Here is an 18,732-nt window from a genome sequence, read left to right as displayed (position 1 = left end):
GACCTATTATGAACGGCTGTGACCGAGTCACGAAGCAACAATCGGGTATTTTCAGCGTCGGGTAGCTGTAGGCCTCTAGTCTCACCAAAAAGCGAAATATTAAGATGAAGTAACATCAAGATATCTATCTATTGCCTTTCTTTTTCTTCTGTTTGTTTTCCTTTCCCTCTTTCCTTATATAGGTACCTATCCCCACATTATACAGTTGTGGTCTATAGGATTGTGGGTTATCTCTATGGGCTATATCACTTATTTACAGCATGTTACCATCTTCCCGATACATATTTAACATGTATCATTGAACAGAGTCTTGTATTATGATAGAGAACCGGTTGATGCTGGAATATCTTGCTTTTAATGTTTGCCAGCTTCAATCAACGTGGAAATTATAACCGTGCCATCGGTGCTTGTCTACTTGGTAAATCCTCTATTCATCCATCGGGTTTTATCCATCCAAAGACCCAAGGCTACAATAGCCAAGGTTACAATTTACTATGGAGGCAAAAGCCAAGGTAAGAGGTACTTCTTTAAAATAATCATTTATAAATCTGACAAAGTTCAGGAACGAGAGGCACTCGTCTCTAGCACACATGGCAAGGCTGCCCTTGATCATGCTATAGCAGCTGCAGAGCTGTATATGAGAGCCGCCCGAGCAACATCTAGCTCGGAGGAGAAAACTCGACTTACTAAAAAGTGCCAGTCACTTATCTCGAAAGCGGAAGAGCTTAAGAAATCAGGTCAACTCGGAGGAAGTAGTGTTGCAGCCGTGGAGAAACGTCTTAAGCTACCACGTCAGGCTCGCCAGATTCCCAAAAATGAACAGGCCATTCTCCTTCGCAGCTCTCGGCTCCACGGAAATGTGTTTCTACCCTGGGAATCGGACCCTGAATCTAGGGAATTCAGTGGGAGCCAGTTCAGTGACACCGCAGAATTCTCTCTATCCTCACGCCAAAGAGCCGTCTTCGCAGGCTGGAAACGTCCCATGGAGATCGTGGGCCGAGGAATCCAACCTAATCAAATCAACGATTCTTTAATGGAGGCGCGAAACGACTATGACTTAGTCCAGGACATAACAACAGACTGCTCAGTCGTCGCAAGCCTCTGTGCCTGCATGAGGCACCTAAGACCGGGACCTACGTCAATTCTACCTGCCTTGATGTTCCCCATCAATTCCGAAAATGGACAACCCCAACTATCTGTCACCGGAAAGTACGTATTCCGAATGTTCATCAACGGCTGCTTTCGCAAAGTCGTCATCGATGATCGACTCCCGTCGTCTGCAACAGACCGTACACTCTACGTCGTCGACCGTCAAAATCCGAATCTCATTTGGCCTGCACTGATGGAAAAGGCCTATCTCAAGGTTCGCGGCGGCTACGATTTTCCGGGGAGCAATTCTGGTACCGACTTGTGTGCGCTGACGGGCTGGATACCGCAACAGATTTTTCTGCAAAGTGATGATTTAGATTGGGAACGTACGTGGAAGCGTGTCAAGAAAGCTTACGATTACGGCGATGTGGTGGTCACTCTAGGGACGGGACGGCTCTCACTAGATGAAGAAGAGACATTAGGGCTAGCAGGCGAACATGACTACGCCGTCCTCGATATGTCAGAGACATCTGGAAACAGAAAACTGCTGGTGAAAAATCCCTGGTGCGACGGCCTCGTCTGGAAAGGTGTCGGATCTTCCGAAGCTTCATCCTCACGGGCAACAGAGGATCATCCCATTAAGTTAAAACCCGGGTCTTTCTGGATTAGCTTCGATGACGTGACGCAAAACTTCGAGTCGCTCTACTTGAACTGGAATCCGAGCCTCTTTACCGAACGCCAAGACCATCACTTCTCCTGGCAGCTCCCGGACGCCACCATGATCGGCGGCTCCTGCTTAGCCCATAACCCGCAGTACTCTATGAAAGCTTCTGCGGATGACAGCACTTGGATCCTATTGAGCCGGCACTTCCAGGATGACGAGCTCAATATCATGCGCAACCATCGCACCGGCACTGCCCATACTACTTTCCACGTCGAGGACGATACTACTTACAACCCTAACACTACTCTCGCCGAGGTCTCTAGTAAACTCGGTTTCATAAGCATATACATCTTCGACGACCACTCTGGCCAGCGCGTCTCCCTCAACACACGACCCATCTACCGAAGCGACTTCGTCGACTCCCCCCAGACTCTCGCAGCCTTCGAATCCAAGCGCGGTGTAACCTACACCGTCGTCGTCGCCACGCAAGAGCTCCCGCTTCCGAAATACTCCTTCACGCTATCCTTCTTTTCTCGCAGCCCCCTGACTATCGCCCCAGCGCCATCACCCTTCCGCCACTACACCGATGTCAAGGGGTCCTGGACTCGCCGCACGGCCGGCGGCAACTCTGCCTCCGCCTCGTACCTATCGAATCCACAGTTCAGTCTCACTTTACCACGAGCCGGTCCCCTATGTCTACTCCTAAGTACAGCGCGAGACGAAATGCCCGTCCACGTAGCCCTCGTATGGGCCGGTGGGCGTCGTGTCGCAAGCGTAGGAAACCGGGACCTCGTACTCGCTAGCGGCGATTACAGGCGCGGCTGCGCTTTAGCTGAAGCAAAGAGCGTGGACGCCGGAACCTACACCGTCGTATGCTCGACCTTCGAACCAGGGTACCTCGGCGACTTCGCATTGCGCGTAGGATCAGACGCACCTTGCGCCGTGGCCCCCGTGCCAGCCGACGCCGCGGGGATGCTGCGTACGCGGTTAACTGATCTGCCTACTTGTATCCCCCCAACAGGAGCCGGAGCCGGGAGCGAGCCTCATAAGAAGAAGCGCGCCGTGGTTTCCGCGGCACGGTTGACGCGGGCTTGTATCGTCATCACACGGAACTTCACCCCTCACGCCACTTATCCCACCGGCACTTCCACCCCCCGCCCCCATCCCGCCGTCCGCGCAACAGTCGAATTCGGCACCGGACCTGATCGATTGATCCTCGCGTCCACCGACGGCAACAGTAACACCAATACCAATACCAATTACAACAACAACCACGCCCCCGAATTCAAGGAAGTCGGTCCCAACGGCCTACGCACAAGTGATTTCGACATCGACCCCCGGTCCGGCGGGTTATGGCTCGTCGTCGAGCTACTGGGTTTATACAATTCGCCTGCTCCCGGCGGTGGTGGTGACGGGCTACAGGTCGAGATACTGAGTGAAGGCCCCGTGAACGTCGGCGCTTGGGAGGGGATCGATGATTGATTATCTCCCGACTTGGTTGGTTTGGCGGGTACTTAGTAAGACTCTGTTATGGGGGTTTGGTAGCTAGTTCCTACTATAAAGGAGAGAATGAGAATGAAAAAGGGGTAAAGACGGGTGACAATGATGAGTCATGAAGACTACACCGAACGAAGAAATGGTATATAGTATGCCTTATAGCTTAGCCGTAAGAGGAGTAGTGAGAAAGAAGTCAGTATGATAATGAACAACGCAAGGATACCAAAAAGGGGACGAGGGGTTTTCTCGGCGCGACTTGACGACCTATATAGATACCTTAAATCATATAATATAGGCCACCATAGCATCTCATTTGAAATCCCAAGATTATGCGTACCAAACCCATCACCGATCCAAATCCACATATCACACACGAACAAGGATTGTCATAATGAATATAATGTATTTGTCATTTGTTTCCGTGGTAAATCGCAGACGCTACCGTTTCAAAGGTGCTCGATATCACGAGCGTACCTAGATAATGGCTTCTCCCAACCCAGACATTTCGTCCGGTCCAACTGCTAGAAAAAAAAAACGAGCATGGGATCCTCTTTTTTTGGTGCTCGCAAGAATTCCTCTAGCTAAGATCTCGAACCCCCTTCGCTATGTATCTTCTCTCCCCAACTATGAACACGAATCGGACAAAAATAGAAATATTGCAGGCAGACTCCTCTTCTAGTCCGCCTCGCCAGCTTTGTGACACGCAACCCCGCGGTCGCGGGACTGTGATTGTATCGTCTCTCGGTAGCTCCCTATAACCCCGCGTCTTCAAAAACCCCGATGGCGGGGTGGTAAGCGAATGGAGTACAAATGGGCAGCCAAAAAAAATAGAAGGAAAAAAAAGCAAAACTAGAAAAAGGCCAACATAAGCGCTCCTCTTTGTGGTATAATTGGCTACGCCCAGAACGCCAACTCCCTTCCCGTTGAGATATGATTCGTAAAGTCCCATGCCTCAATCAATATCAACGACGCCACACCGGCGTCCCAAAGTATCAGAACCAGCCACCCCCAGGATATCATCTGCTCCATATGTACATCTAAGATTCGAAAGGCAAATATCATAATGTCGGAAGCAATCATTCTTCGCGTTCTCTCGTTTCATCAGCTCGCTCCCGATAGAGCTTTACGGGCCGCCGCGACGTCTTCGTCCTCGGTTAGGTCCGTCCGGACGTTGCGAGAGCACGTCGCGAAGGGCAGCGTCATCCTTGTCCTTGTCGACATGATGAACTCGTACATGCCTATATCTCTAATTAGATTTCGCTGTATTCACTTTCGTTAGATCTAAGAAATACCCTACCTTTGCAGATTATCCGGCCTTGGGTACTTGTGCTCCCTATCTGGACAGAACGGACACACGTACCCAGGCGAATCATGGACAAGCCCATGACGAATCATCTCATTCTTTCTTTTGAAACCTTTGCCACCTTCGCTTCGTGGACAACCTTTCACGGAACAATAATGCGGACGAGCGGAAGAATGCACATTCGCGTGCGAATTAAGGAGATATTGTGTTTGAAACGGAGGCGCGTTGCAGCCCGGTACCGCACACATGAAAGTGCCGACCGGATTTGAAATAGCATCAATACTCATCCGCTCGGTGATCGTAATCGAAGTAGCGGGTGTCGAGACATCGCCGCTACCACTTGGCGTGTTTGCATTGCTACTGCTGCTATAATCCAGATTTGACCTATACTGGTTCGCGCCGTTATGTTGCGAGGGGAATCCGTAAGGACTCATATTGGGAAGCGTATGAGGTGGGGAAGGTATACTGTGGCTTTGGTGACGATATGCGTCGTTCGGGGATATCGGAGGCGAACCATGGCTCCCGGGAATTCCAATCCGTGGCGGCGCTCCCGGGGGGGAGTGGGGAAATTGATGCCCATTGCGCATAGCCAACTCTTTCGGAGGACCTGTAAGTTGATCAAGCAGTTGCGATCTTATCGACGGTAGAGATTCGTGGTTAGATGTGTCAGATTTTGGGGACGTCTCCTGGATCGGAGGCAATTCCCCATGGCCTGAAGGAGGACTAAGACCAGGTGGCGACCGTTGAACGCTGCTAGGGTGCATCAGAATTCCATGGCCTGGCGTAAAACTCCGAGGAGAGAACATCTCCTGCGAAGTTTGCGACGGATAAGGGGAGATAGGTGCGGCAAGAACCGGCCTATTCGTATCCTTCATCGCATTATCGTCTCGTGCACCATCCATCCTCGAAGCCTGATCCTGTACCGTTCTTTGCACGACTCTGGAATCATCATCTGGAGCCTGTGAGCAATCCGTTGAATCTACAATTCCCGAAGCCGCCCTGGCAGCGGTAAGCATATACACGGCATTAGTCGCGAGAAACTGCAGTTCTATAGACTTTGATGCTGATGGGTCGGTTGGGCGTATAGTGCGACGCTGCGTTGGAACTGGTGACATTTCTTCGTGACTCCTTGTTTCGTCCTCGTCCCCCGACCCATCGAACGTCTCTTCTGTATCCCCTTTGCTTCGAGCGTCGTCGTCGTCGCCGTGATACGACAGAGGTTGCGACCACGCCTCGGCGACAATATCCGACCGTTTCCCACCGTCGAGATAGTGGATTAAGACGGCATCGCCGAGGCTCGGGCGGATCTTTTGTCGACGATTAGAAGACTTTCGACCGTTTTGAGGAAGAAGACTGACTTTGGGAAGAGGTAAGGCCGGCGGGGAGGGCGAGGGTTCAAGCTTGGGGCGGTGAGCCTTCATTAAGGGACTGTTCTTAGGCAAAACGTCATCCGGATCGTACACGTCGCTAGCTGAAGGGTCGTGAGCGAGGGCCGAACCGACGGTCGTAGTCATGTCTTCACGCTCTGGCATGGAGTGGCCTTTACTCACGCACTGGTCTGCTCAAGTCATCATCGGGAAACCAAGACGAGGTTACCAGCTGTCGTACGGAGGGGTGACAGTAGTGATTGCGCCAAAAGTGTATTAACACAGTCAAAGTCGCGGTCGCCCTCCCATTCGCATACAAGTGTAGTTACGGTTTTGTTAGAAAGTAGTAGTAGTAATCAAGCGCACACTAGCCTGTCAGAAATGACGAGACGAGTGAGCCCAAACCGTGAGTAATAGAGTAACACGGCGCACTGGCTCTTATCCGCCGCAAGGAGCCGCAACTGCGGATTGGTGGGTACTTGGACCCTATCGATGGGAAATACGGGGTGGTTGCGCGCGCTATCTAGCTCAGAACTGAAGAAGTCCCTTGGCTAGAGTGGCGCAAGGTTGGCAAGGGAGCCGCGGGAAAATGTGAAAAGAAGAAAAAAGGAAATCCAACCAGGGGGAAAAGATTTTTGGGGGGTGATGAATAAAGAATGGAAGGGGGTCGGCTATGTAGAATCAGGATAGGATCTTTGGAGAAGAAGGATGCGGTGCGGTTAATGCTTGATTTAGGTTAGACGACAGAAAGGTAAGTACGGTAGTGTACCCAGGTAGGTACGGTGACAATGCTGGGTATAACGGCAAGTGTGTCTTTCCTGGATGGGGGAAGGATGGGGCCACGGAGACTAGCTTGGAATAGGCTTGTAATGTGGATTATGATTTTTATTTTATTTTATTTTGCTTCGAAGTTGCTGCCAAGGGCTTAATGAAGTAAACCCTCGTGACCGACGAAGAAGAAGAGACTTGATATTGGGGTGGTACGGTGGTGCTGCGTGGTAACGTCGTTGTAAGGCAGGTTAAGGCAGGTTCAGGCAGGTCAGGCAAGGTAAGGTTTTTGGCGCAAATAAAGTAATGTAAGGCGGGGGAGGTGCTGCGCTGCGGAGCCTCCTCTCTTGGTCTTGGTCTGGGTCCTGGGTCTTAGTCTTGTCTTGCCGCTATGTCTCTTTCGTCGGTGCCAGTGGTGGGATGTGGGATACGGAATAGCCTGGGTCGGGATGGGGATCTGATGGCCTAGCCCTGGAGGTCCTGTAGAATGTACGCGGTAATATGTAGGTACCTAGGTAGGTAAGTAAGTACCTAGATACCTGGTCGATAGGTAGCCCTGGACTCGAGGTATTAGGTATAATATGTAGTGCTCGGTACTAGCTAGCCTAGACAGCGAGGTTCGTTGCTTTGGGGGGCAGTGGTCCCTGGATTTGGCGCTGGTAAGCAGATGGGATCGTTTCGATCAGTTAAATTGCCAGATTGCGCCGTATGATAGGCAGGCCCGAAAGGCAAAACCCGCATTTAATAAGACCGGGGGTCGATACTCTTGTAAGTTCTTTTTTTCTCTCTTTCTGCTTGGACAAATTTGGCAGGGGTGCGGTTAAGTCTCAAAGGGACATGGAATCCTAACGGGAAAAATTCAAGTCAGAAACGATGTCACTTCCGTCATGTCGCTTTCTAAGTAGATGGTGTGGGGAACAACCTTGTGATAAACTGGAGAGAGGGAGAATAATTAAAAGAGGAGAGAAGGAAGAGAAGATGCGAGAGAGCCTAGTAATGTAAACGTAACCCAGCCCTGTCTGTCCTGACCATGTATTAGAATGGGGGAAATTGAGAGGGTGAGAGAGAGTGCAAGAGTAAGAAATTGGGAGATGGGTAGATGGGTAGATGGGGAGATTGGGAGAGAAAGTGAGAGATATTGAGATAATGGAAATTATGGTAGACAGTACAGTAGCCCTAGAGGCACCTAGCAATAACTACCCAAGCTAGGTTAGGTGACTAACATACTATACTCTGCTACTAGGTCTGGTTATCTGGGATTCTGGGTGTCTGGTAAAAATGTGTGAATGTCCTGTGAATGTCCAATTGAGAGATGAGTCTGGGGATGTTGCAACATAGTACAATTGAATGGGTCAAAAATGGTGACCCACTCAATGCTATGTAGGAGGTTGAAGCGGTCCAAGAAGGAAGAGGCGTGCGGCGAAGAATGCGGCTGCGAGTGGATGATCCAAGAGATGATTTCATGGAAGGTCCCAGGGAATTTTTGGAAAAAAGAGGTAGGCAGGTACTTACCTCAGTGGTAGCGTCGTAATAGTTATCGCCCGTACCTTCACCTATTCGAGTATGTATCTCTGTAACTTTGTAACTGTCCAATTTCTGTATCGCCGTATCTTTCTCAACCTTTACCTTTGTAGGTAAATTTGTACTTAGATACATATGCCGATACCTCTAGCAGCTCTAGGTAAGTGAATTCAGAGCTAATGTAAGACTAAATCAACTTGTACCTGCGGCCTACCTTGGAGCATACTGGGTTATCCCCGTCTCCGTCGTTTTAGTGACTTTTTAGTAATTCTGGTTTGCGCCTCTCAATGGTGCAATGCGCCAAAGCCTCACAATCCCCCCGGATTGCGATCCCCAGAACGGATTGATGAGAGGATTGTGTGTGGTAGATGCGGTATATGCGTGTTATGAATGAATTCGCAAAACCCACTCTAACACTAGCAACAGTCTAAACAGCCAAATCAATTCTCTTCCTTGTTTTCCGGTATATTCCACACATACAGATATTGTATGTGAAGCGATAACTCATACATACCATACGTTTATATGACGGACATACATACATACATACATACGCTGTAGGTATTTCCAACTTTTTATTCGCAAATCGCTCAGAGTGTTGCGCTATTCCCCTTACGGACCCGTAAGACTACGGAAAAACCGGCGACGGGGTGATAACACGACCAAATTTGATCGACGAGCATGCGTCCACCGGGGCTAGGGTAAGAACGAGAGTGGAAATGGATGTCGAGTGTGTCAGATGGCAGGATAGGATATCGAAAAAGGCCGGCTTTTTGCGGGGATAAAGAGGCGCCTAAGCTACTGGTCGAGCAAATGCGGTGCTATTATGAAGCAGGTAGTATTGGAAACATGCGGCGACCCAGATAACGACCCAATATCGTCGGTGGCACTCTCTGTCCTCGTTTATTCAGACGTCACTGAACACCGCTCTCACAAGGTGCTTGGTCGAACGAGAAGGCTGAGTACATACAGTATGACATGACAAGGCTTCAACAATGAGAGAGGAAAGGAACAGCGAAACTTAAGTGAAAAGTGAAAAGATTCTACCAAACTACCTCCTCTCTATTCACCGTTCACCATTCACCAGTCACTCATTACCTAGGACCTATCGCGAGGCGAAGGCAATCGGCAATCGAGACCGTTTGCTCAGCCACTCTAGCCGGCGCAAGCAATGGAAGCGGAAACCTTGCGCGCCTCGTAATACACTACAGGTCTTTACAAGCATATATGTAAATTTGGGGGTAATGTTGAGGCGTATGCACTCTTGGCTACCTAGTATCCACTAGAAATGTGTTGCAGCAACGAGCCGTATATTCGTACGAATCCGGATTAGAGATATGTATAGAATAAGGCGTCCGAAGCGACTTTTTGGAGGGGGAGGAGACGGGGAAGTGAACAGAGAGGCGGGGATTATTCGCACAATATATCACTCGTTTAATACAGAACACCTACAGTAGCGCGAGCATGCGGCACGACCGATTCTATGGAGACTCATAAGCTTCTAAAATTCACCGAGATTGATTATTTGGGGTAAAAAGAAAATGGCGAGTCTCCACGGGGATAGATGGAAGAGCCCGTATTGGCAAAAGGAAACTAGCCTCATTGTCTTGATTACCGATTACATAGTGGTTTATGCTTCTCCAGCTTCCGAGTATGGACATGATGATAATGGGGCTCGGCGTTTACCACTCCTAGGTGTACTACTAAGTCTAACTAGGGACTAGTATGATAAAGAACGCAGCACCTCCAGGGCTGGCATAAGGATGTTCTCTTAATGTCTACTAGGTATTATGTCTGAGACTCTAACAACGTGCCGCCCACGCAAAACGCAAAAACGAGGGTGGGATTGGCATAATTCGGTAGCACTATACAGACGCTGCTCTGAATGGACGCACGGGCAGGATGGAGTAAGGTCTGGCCTTTTCTAGTCGTGACGTGGACTCGATAGTACATACTATGCGTATCGCACGATGATACAGCCGCATCTGCAGGCCGCTGACCGCAAAACCCCGGCGGCGTGCCTAATGATGCATGGATGTGCGATGTGCGTGCGGAGAGTATTGCCCTGTATTGCCCTGTGCCCTGTGCCCTGTCTTATTACTTATTAATCTAGGTACCGGCCTACCTCTCGCTGTGAGAGATCACTGGGTCGGGCACGGTTACGGTCCTCCTCTCGCATCTTCTACTAAAAAAAGGCCCTACTCTAGCTGTCTAGTAGGAAAATATCACCGAGACAAAGAGGAAACATATTTGACAGTCTGGACGTCGAGCGTTTCGGTAGACCGCGAAATGGGTCAGTTTAATAAACCTTAGGTCTCGATGATCCCGGTAACAGAAAGAGGAGTTGAGTTGCAGGACCATTCATACTCTTGTGGAGACGTTTCGCCGGAGGCCTCTAAAGAAAGATACTATCTCTCAGACGACTTTCCCAAAAAAGGTGCGTATGCGAGGGACTGCTGCTTCGACTACTGCTTCGACGGCAGAAACATATCATAACATATTTCGCTACTAGGAAGTCTTGAGGCTTCGGTTCAAAGCTCGAGATACCAAGTAGACAGATGGGCCGCAATTCTCATTCCCGGGCATACATACATTAGTAAGAGAATGGTGATTCAAAAGCCCAACGGGTCATTCGAGGGGGATAATAATAAGGAGACAATAAGGGAACAATAAGGTAATACTCAGACGGCGAAGAGAGACGGAGGTCCATTTGATTGACGAAGGGATTGGATGTGGAAGGGTAGAAGGGTAATCCGCCCTGGAGAGGAAGCCGTATGAGTGAGAGATAGATATTACTTTTGTGGGGGTTAGAGCATGAAGGAGGGCTGGGGACTTCTGATGGAGCCAAACGGAGTTCCTGGTACTACGTCCAGACATCCAAAAGCCTACTACTCAATATTTGGTCAGCAAATTAGATGCCTCAGATGGACTTTTCACCTGCATAATCCCCTCAATCCATGTATTCCAGCAGCACGTATGCTGTCATCTAAGCCGAGTAGGTACAAATACTATGTAAAAAGGTACATGCTATGCGTACATCCATGGATATGAAGTGGATAATAAAAAAGTAGAAACTAGAAACTAGAAACACGGAAACGGGTTGGTATGCTACTAGGCAGCTAGGTATGTAGTCCAGGTATGTTGGTATGGGCATTAATACGGCCTCATAAGATTCCCCGCCGTTTGTTTCATGTGGCTATCTATCTGCTGCGAGCCTTCCAAACATTTGTTTCCCATCCATTGTTTCCCATTAGACTACCTAGTCTTGTTGGCCTTGTCTATAAAATATTAGCACTACCGTCATCCTCCACAACCGGATCACCATGCAGAGTAAGTCTATTCATGCACCAAGGCTCTCTCATCTAAGGGGCTCGTCCCTCTCCAATACCATCCATCACATAATCCCGCCTACGATGGAGCCGGCAGGCAGTACGAAGATCGGCCGTGCTCGATTTTTTCTATGTATGTAATTGGACCTTACGATGACCATAACTGGTTGCCTATCATGCCTATGACCTGCACGACCCAGAATCAGAACAGTCATTTTTCCCACGCCGTCCGCGGCTGGCCGATTCAATGTGGTAATCCATTGCAGTTTACCGTGTATGAGGTTACGTCGACGGTGCATAGTTTGCGGACCCCAAAGCCACCTTAGGGTATCTACCTTTATGGCGCCTGGGTATCTGCATTGAATCCTCCATTTATATGACTTTTTAATTCACCTTTTACCCCAAGACAAACACCAAACACCAAACATCATCAAGCACACACATACCACATGAGAAAGTTAGCTCATATATATATACATTATATATAGATACCTCTATATATGGACGCGTAACTAAGAAGGGAGGCGTTGTCCGAATAGCCGGGCGGCTCAGCGTACAAAGATGATGCGGCGTTCTCGCGATTGGTTCCTGGTTCCTTCGGATCATGTTCCAAGTTCCAAGTTCCAAGTTTTCGAAGGCAGCCGCCAATATCACATCACTACCTAAACTCATCATCCAATTTGTTGTCTTAGATTCTCTTAAATGTCGCCTCCCTCGTCCCCCTTCCGTCGTTGGGAACACATGGAAGAACCTTGCTTCGGGTTCCCTGAAACCTTCATTCAGCCGCTTCGGTTGACCTGCATTTGCGGCCCCTCGCTGAGCCTCCTATGAGCCGCACCTAACTAACACTGTCTTCTCTCAGGTCCAATTAGATTTGCGTAAAAGGTAGGACCAAAGTCTCTGTATGACCCTTTCGCCCACCAACCACCTACATGAATGACTACGTGCGCACGCCAACAAAACGCCAACTAGCGGATAGCATATTATGTAGGTATGTATGTACTGTAGGTTACATGCTTCCATCGGGTCCCGTAGTAATCAGCAGCTTCACCATTCTAAGGCTCTTGCAGGAGGAATCTTAGAAAGTGGCGTCCTGCGATAATCGCATCTAGATCTGCTAGAAGTACCTATGCATATAATTGGCATTTCAAGAACCGGAGCCTAACACTGCTTGATCTAACAAAGTCCTAGTCTAGACGAGCTCGGTAGTTCCGAGCGAGTCCGATGAACAGGGGGGGTTTTTTACGATGCACAATACCAACATAAGATCCTATTTCGGCTGGTGTCAACATCGACAAGCGGAACGAAAACGAGCTGAAAAGTGCTCGTTTGACACATATTCTCTTAACACGTGGAGATGATTGCTGGCGCCAAAAGTAGTATTATTGCACCGCAGCATAGTCACATATAGTACATATAGTACATGCCTAATTCACGTTTCCGGTTCATCATCTCCACTTAGAGACCGACTATAGCGATCGGGCGGCGCCACATGTGTTAGTCACAGGTAATCTTGATCTTGGTAACGTCCCGCGTGTACACGATCGTGCCACTTGTCGGAACTACTAATCAGGTCGCCGTATCACCAAACCTGTCTAAGTCGGCTATTACACGCCTATGACAATCTAGCGAATGGATTCGGTAATATAAGGAGAGAGCTAGAGAAGAGCTAGAATATTATCGGCTGTTGATATACCGGGGAGGCTTGAGTTTGTCGAAGAGTACATACCGACGCACTGGCTCTTGATAAGTGTTCGCGAAACTTGGTTAGGACGATAGCATTGTCTTTAGCGGGCTCTGACAAACGCCAAGACCCCCGAGAAAACAGATATCAACTCAAAAGGGAACATGTTTGATACGTAAGATACGTAAGATAAGTGATAAACATATATGGTATCATGGGAATTCAACAAGACTCCTTAATACTGTACTGTATATGGAGGAATCCAAGTGTGTATTGTGTATGATAATTTGATAATAATTAGATCTCAACCGAAAGAACTAAGGGTTACCCCACTCCACATAGCACGATTCCCGATCCCCCCGCATCCACACAACAATAGTGACTGGTGACATCGGTGTGGCGTAGATGACCGAGGAACAGAAAGAGCCAGTATCAACGGGAACAACCTCAGTTGCGTGATTGCGTATCCAAGACGTCCAAATAGGGGACGATTAGTTCGAGCTGTCTCTGAGACCCCTTACTTTTCCGTATTATCGAGTCGAGACGTGCTACCATGGAGTTACCGCCTACCATGAATGCGGTCGTGTTCGATGGCCCATACAAGGTATCGATTCAGCAAAGACCAGTGCCCAAGAGTAAATTGAACCCATAACTCATCTTCTCTCACAATAGCACGAGGATTTCGGTTAACAAGTAGATACAGTACAACATGATGAGGATATTATAGTAAAGGTTAATGCAACAGCTCTCTGTGGATCGTACGTGTTGTGCAGCTCTTTGCCTCACCCGCCTCACCGGTCTTCTAATGCCTCAAACCCCTTAGTGAACTTCATACCTTCCGAGGCCACCAGCCCTCTAAAGCCGGCTTTATTATGGGCCACGAATTTGCCGGCACGGTAGTTGCTGTAGGAAAAGATGTTCAATCTGTCAAGATTGGTGATAAAGTTGTGTCGCCGTTCACGGTATCCTGGTAAGAATCGGTTATTTCCGTACATGGCTAGAGCTACGTGTTGATGCGTCGTTTAGCATGAAATGCTTCTACTGCAAGAATGGATATTCGTCTCGATGTGATCATAGCTTGTTGTTTGGCTGTGAGAAGCTCGATGGTGCCCAAGCCGACTATGTACGCGTACCCCTTGCAGACGGCACGGTTATGAAGGCGCCGCCTGAGATTGACGACAATGCCCTGGTTCTCATGGCGGATATCTTTCCCACAGGTTTCTTTGGCGCTAGAAACGCCTTCAACGCGCTCGGCTCGCTGGACCCTTCCGAAGCCACAGTCGTCGTCATCGGCTGCGGGCCGGTAGGGCTGTGCGCAATAGTTTCGGCACTTGAGTATAAGCCGAAACATTTATTCGCTATTGACAGTATTGATAGCCGCCTCCAACTTGCAGAAAGTCTAGGAGCCGAGCCCCTCAACTTCGCGAGGGACAGGGAGCCCATGATCGCTCGAATCAAGGAAGTTACAGACGGCCGAGGGGCTGATGCGGTTATTGAAGTGGTCGGTCTAAGCCCCGCCCTAAAGACAGCATTCGACGTCCTACGGCCTTTTGGCTTCATAAGCAGCATTGGCGTCCATAATGCCGAGGTGAGCGAGCTTTTAATATGTATCACTATACGTACGACTGCTAATAGTTATTCAGGTCCCATTCAGTGGCACTGAAGGGTACAAGTACGTGGCATCCTATTACCCGTTTTGCTTTCTCTTAGCTAATGTTGATGTAGCAAAAATGTGAGGTTACAGATGGGAAGATGTCCTGTTCGCTCGATATTTTCCGATGCGTTGAAGGTCCTCGCTAAGAACCAGCATCGGTTTGGGTAAGTCAACCTTCGAGCACAGTGTTTCTTAGTAGCCATTAACTTCTCTCAGATTTATGTTCGAGAAAATCATGCCGCTCTCTATGGCTGTATCGGGATATGATCTGTTTGACAAGATGCAGGTGCAAAAGGTCATTTTCAAGCCATAGCTTGATGATACCTGGGTACCTAGGACCTGGACTCTCTTATCGAGTGAGATGGAACCGTCAAGTCGTAGGTCTAGTTCTGCCGAGGTTTAACGATGCCGTCATGCATGAAATAGTAAACAATAGTAGAATCGTCGTGCATCGTAGCGAGCAGTACTCTCTTGACGCGATCTGCATTTGCTGAAGGTTGTGGCGGCATAGAATCGAAAACACTTGCAAACGCCTTGAGTGTCCATTTCTCGGCTAGATGGGTTGGTAATACCCATTCAACGACGGGCTTCCCTGGAATTCGCCCTGCCAAATCCGGGTTGGATTTCAGCATCTCAATCTGGTCATCTGGGTGTAGGTAAAGTTGACGAGGTGGGAGTCCGGAGACCATAGGCCTCGGCAGAGGTGAGTTGTCCACCGGAGAATGAGTCAAGATTTGTAGTTCGGTCCAATCATGTTGATACCGAAGATTGTCAAGCACAGAGGCTGCAAGGTGTTCAAAGTAACTTTTCTCAGCCATCTCCCTTCACTCCCTTAATGATGTAAAGAATAAGTCTTGAAGTTGTATGAAAATCTTTTAAGTCAAAAGCGAGGACCTTTTTGGCAAGAATGAGTGAATTAAAGCGGTGTAAAACGGCAATTACCTACCTAAGCAGTGAAAGTGTATTATGTAAGATCTAGCTCTAGGGCTATCATTTCTCAGAATTAAGATTCAAAGATCTAACGATCCATTGAAATCCCTTGAGGTTTCAGCCTCTCAACAACTACAAATGAACCTAAATATTTATCACACTTAGACGAAAGAGAATTTCATAAGCAGACAACTAAGTATCACGATGATTTTATTTCAATCTTCAAGACTACGATGCACGCTGGGCATCTTGTTTCCGGGGTTCTGAAACCTAATATCTTATTGGGTGAAAGACAACCAATAACCGTTCTTTGTTAGAATATTGTTGTTAACCCCTGACAGCAGTTGCATATTCTCAATCGTAAAGCTTCTAAAAAAGATATAAACTTCGAATCTCGTTCTCGCTCAGCGATGCGAACTTCGCATGCATAGGGACTTACTCAGCCATAACCGATACCGAATTTAGCGGCTCGCCTCTCGATTCTAGAGGCGCAGATCCTTAGCTAGCGCTGGATCTAGAACTCTTGAAAAAACGTTCCGGGGGGCTATGTATTTGCATACCTATTCGACATCTAGAAGCCAGTGTCATGACGCATTTATTTCAAGGTTTTGAGAGTTGGCATTTTGTTTCTGATGAATTCAAGGATAACTCAAAACAGGCACATTAAACGTGTAGGTGAGCAAGCGCATGATCGTACCTGATTAAGAGAATTATAATCTAGTGGAAGGAGCCATTCCATCCCGTCCTGTCATAAGTCTTATCTACGGCAAGCGCTTCGCCCGAAAAACGTTACATATTTGATTGCGCTGACTTGGCGGTATTGATGCGAATGAAGTTTTCGCACTAACGATTGCAACCATTCAACGTTCTTAAAAGATCCCCTTTAAAGTCCTATGCCAAGAAATCCTCAGCAATTTTGCCTCGTACCCAGGTACCTACGCTGCTACGTACGAAATATTTGGGTTCCTTACGACGTACGAAGTGTTCGTACTACTTCACAAATCCTGTTGTGCTACCTTTGACGTCTTTGCTTCTTTGTTCGCCTTTTGCCAATTTACCTAAGTAATCATTTTATTGTCTCTTCTATTCGGTGCATACCTACATTGTTGTCGTCAATAGCTATTGTTTCATATTTCCCTTGTTATGCTATGGCCGGTCTAGACCCGCTATCGTAGCCCAAATAATTTAACCCTCGTGGTTGCTACTGGATCCTCATTTTACGTTACTCTCGCGCAGCTGACATCGTCTCGTCAATCACCGGCTGATACCCATCACGTTTTGTTGTCATACTAAACCCGACATTATTCAAGAGACTCGAAATCGGAATTCATTCGAATTATCGGGTTCTGAAGTTAGCACAGACGTCATCTAAAATGACACCAGATTCGCCGAGAAATTCGAAAGATGGTCAAGATGACAGTGTCGAACGGACCACAACAGTCTCTACAGCAACCGAACAAAATGAATCCTTAAGCAAACGAATACCGATCCCCCAGAACCAGGCGCAGGAAAGCGTAGGTGCTGCTATCGCATCAACTGTGGCCGCGGTGGACGTTCAGATGCAGGAATATGCGAATGGATACCATTTCCCACCGAAATACCCGATAAAAGAGCAGATCCGGATGGGACTGGTCGATTTTTGGAACTTCTACAATACTGGTTTCGGCTTCTTCCTCGTCATATACTCGCTCAATGTCATAGCTTGGGGTGGCATGCTCTTCCTCCTGTTGTGCAATGCGTCGCCAGAGATGTGTTGGGTTGATGGTGTCAAAGACTGCAACCATATCGACTCTCCGCGCCGCATATGGATAGAAATCGATTCGCAAATTCTAAACGCGCTGTTCTGTGTAACTGGTTTTGGACTAGCACCATGGCGATTCCGCGACTGGTACTTTTTATTACGATATCGCATTCTCGGAGATCAGAGGGCCCTACGGACGCTCGCGGGAATTCATCGGGGTTGGTTTCGTCTCGCAGGCTCGGACCAACTGCCACTATCTCTTGGACCGAAGAATATCGAAGAAACGACAGCAAACTACAACCTCGACAGCGTTCCATACCCCCTTGAAACGATATCAGATGCCCCACCGACCGGTATTAGAGCGCCTTCGACTAAATTATGGAAGATGGATTTTGTTGTCTATTTCAACGTTGCGAACACGTTTCTACAATGCGTGCTGTCAGGGTTCATGTGGGCATTAAATCGATATGACCGACCCAGTTGGTCAACTGGTCTTTTTGTTTGCCTTGCCTGCATCGCATCTGCTACTGCCGGTATTTTGATGGGCATAGAAGGAAAACATGTCAAAGCTATCGAAGGTGTTCCCCTGGCTAAGAGGGATATAGCACGTCTAGCGCGAGACAAAGAGTTAGGCATTCCTCACTACAACAACATTAATGATAAGGACCCAGAAGCAGAGAAGCAGAAGGCACGGAGTAAGAAGGAGAAGAAGTTGTTTGGAAAATCAGAGAAGCCCAGCCTCGGTACTGACAACGAGAGACAGGCATTCTGTGATTGATTACCTAGGCACGGCGTTTAAGCATGGTTCTATAGACGGTGGTACATATCAACTTTACCTGCACATAATCTTATAGCAGTACATGAATCGATACCCTCTATAAAAGGCATGGTGGCTACATCTAGGAAGCGAGTTTTTAATAATAATCGATGCTATGATATAATCTGTAATTAAGTTGCACAACTCGGAAGTTGCCTCGTTTCAATTTTGACAACCGAGATTCCTTACCCTGGGTAGTAAAAGTAATAAATTAAGGCTACTAAGCAACAACAAACACATCAATATAACTAATGAGAATCGGCAGGCAAACACCTAGGTAGCACATTCTTAAGTGGCCGTCAATATGCATTGAATATGCATTGAATATGCACTTGAGCAGGTGATGGCAATAGAATATGGTCAGGAAG

General features: G+C 48.1%; 5 protein-coding genes across 5 annotated transcripts; 3 read left to right on the top strand and 2 right to left on the bottom strand.

The window, feature by feature from the left end:
• Positions 1–22: 22 nt before the first annotated feature.
• GGS22DRAFT_171043 (cysteine proteinase) lies at positions 23–3,562 on the top strand (the record flags this gene model as incomplete). The annotated part of the gene is made up of 2 exons (XM_047962540.1): positions 23–512; positions 563–3,562. Coding segments are annotated over exons 1-2 (2,687 nt in total), but the record flags the coding sequence as incomplete, so codon positions are not given.
• A 724-nt stretch (positions 3,563–4,286) lies between these two features.
• GGS22DRAFT_51995 (uncharacterized protein) lies at positions 4,287–6,760 on the bottom strand. The gene is made up of 2 exons (XM_047967319.1): positions 4,548–6,760; positions 4,287–4,488 (listed from the first exon to the last, which is right to left on the bottom strand). Exons 1-2 carry the CDS (start codon positions 6,083–6,085, stop codon positions 4,374–4,376), a joined length of 1,653 nt encoding a protein of 550 aa, XP_047815738.1. The 5' UTR covers positions 6,086–6,760; the 3' UTR covers positions 4,287–4,373.
• Positions 6,761–13,178: 6,418 nt separating this feature from the next.
• On the top strand, positions 13,179–15,791 carry GGS22DRAFT_171023 (putative alcohol dehydrogenase). The gene is made up of 7 exons (XM_047962539.1): positions 13,179–13,857; positions 13,926–13,980; positions 14,046–14,192; positions 14,249–14,810; positions 14,866–14,894; positions 14,948–15,040; positions 15,093–15,791. The coding sequence occupies exons 1-7, from the start codon at positions 13,776–13,778 to the stop codon at positions 15,187–15,189; spliced, it is 1,065 nt and encodes a 354-aa protein (XP_047815736.1). The 5' UTR covers positions 13,179–13,775; the 3' UTR covers positions 15,190–15,791.
• On the bottom strand, positions 15,073–15,791 carry GGS22DRAFT_51979 (tRNA-splicing endonuclease subunit Sen15). Its single transcript, XM_047967318.1, has one exon. It carries the CDS (start codon positions 15,692–15,694, stop codon positions 15,260–15,262), a length of 435 nt encoding a protein of 144 aa, XP_047815737.1. The 5' UTR covers positions 15,695–15,791; the 3' UTR covers positions 15,073–15,259.
• Positions 15,792–16,861: 1,070 nt separating this feature from the next.
• Positions 16,862–18,455, top strand: GGS22DRAFT_51966 (uncharacterized protein). Its single transcript, XM_047967317.1, has one exon. The coding sequence runs from the start codon at positions 17,180–17,182 to the stop codon at positions 18,323–18,325; it is 1,146 nt and encodes a 381-aa protein (XP_047815735.1). The 5' UTR covers positions 16,862–17,179; the 3' UTR covers positions 18,326–18,455.
• Positions 18,456–18,732: the final 277 nt, after the last annotated feature.

The sequence above is a fragment of the Annulohypoxylon maeteangense genome (genome assembly GCF_022496945.1).
Source record: "Annulohypoxylon maeteangense strain CBS 123835 unplaced genomic scaffold GGS22scaffold_17, whole genome shotgun sequence".
NCBI lineage: Eukaryota > Fungi > Ascomycota > Sordariomycetes > Xylariales > Hypoxylaceae > Annulohypoxylon > Annulohypoxylon maeteangense.
This window is presented reverse-complemented; position numbering and strand designations above follow the sequence as displayed.

Bases quoted from the DNA above. Each gene is read 5' to 3' on its own strand.
- GGS22DRAFT_51995 (XM_047967319.1), bottom strand. From the start codon at position 6,085: ATGCCAGAGCGTGAAGACATGACTACGACCGTCGGTTCGGCCCTCGCT. The intron at 4,489-4,547 runs GTAGGGTATTTC...TTAGAGATATAG, and splicing joins AGGCCGGATAATCTGCAAAG to GCATGTACGAGTTCATCATG.
- GGS22DRAFT_171023 (XM_047962539.1), top strand. From the start codon at position 13,776: ATGGAGTTACCGCCTACCATGAATGCGGTCGTGTTCGATGGCCCATAC. The intron at 13,858-13,925 runs GTAAATTGAACC...AAGTAGATACAG, and splicing joins GCAAAGACCAGTGCCCAAGA to TACAACATGATGAGGATATT. The intron at 13,981-14,045 runs GTACGTGTTGTG...CAAACCCCTTAG, and splicing joins GCAACAGCTCTCTGTGGATC to TGAACTTCATACCTTCCGAG.
- GGS22DRAFT_51979 (XM_047967318.1), bottom strand. From the start codon at position 15,694: ATGGCTGAGAAAAGTTACTTTGAACACCTTGCAGCCTCTGTGCTTGAC.
- GGS22DRAFT_51966 (XM_047967317.1), top strand. From the start codon at position 17,180: ATGACACCAGATTCGCCGAGAAATTCGAAAGATGGTCAAGATGACAGT.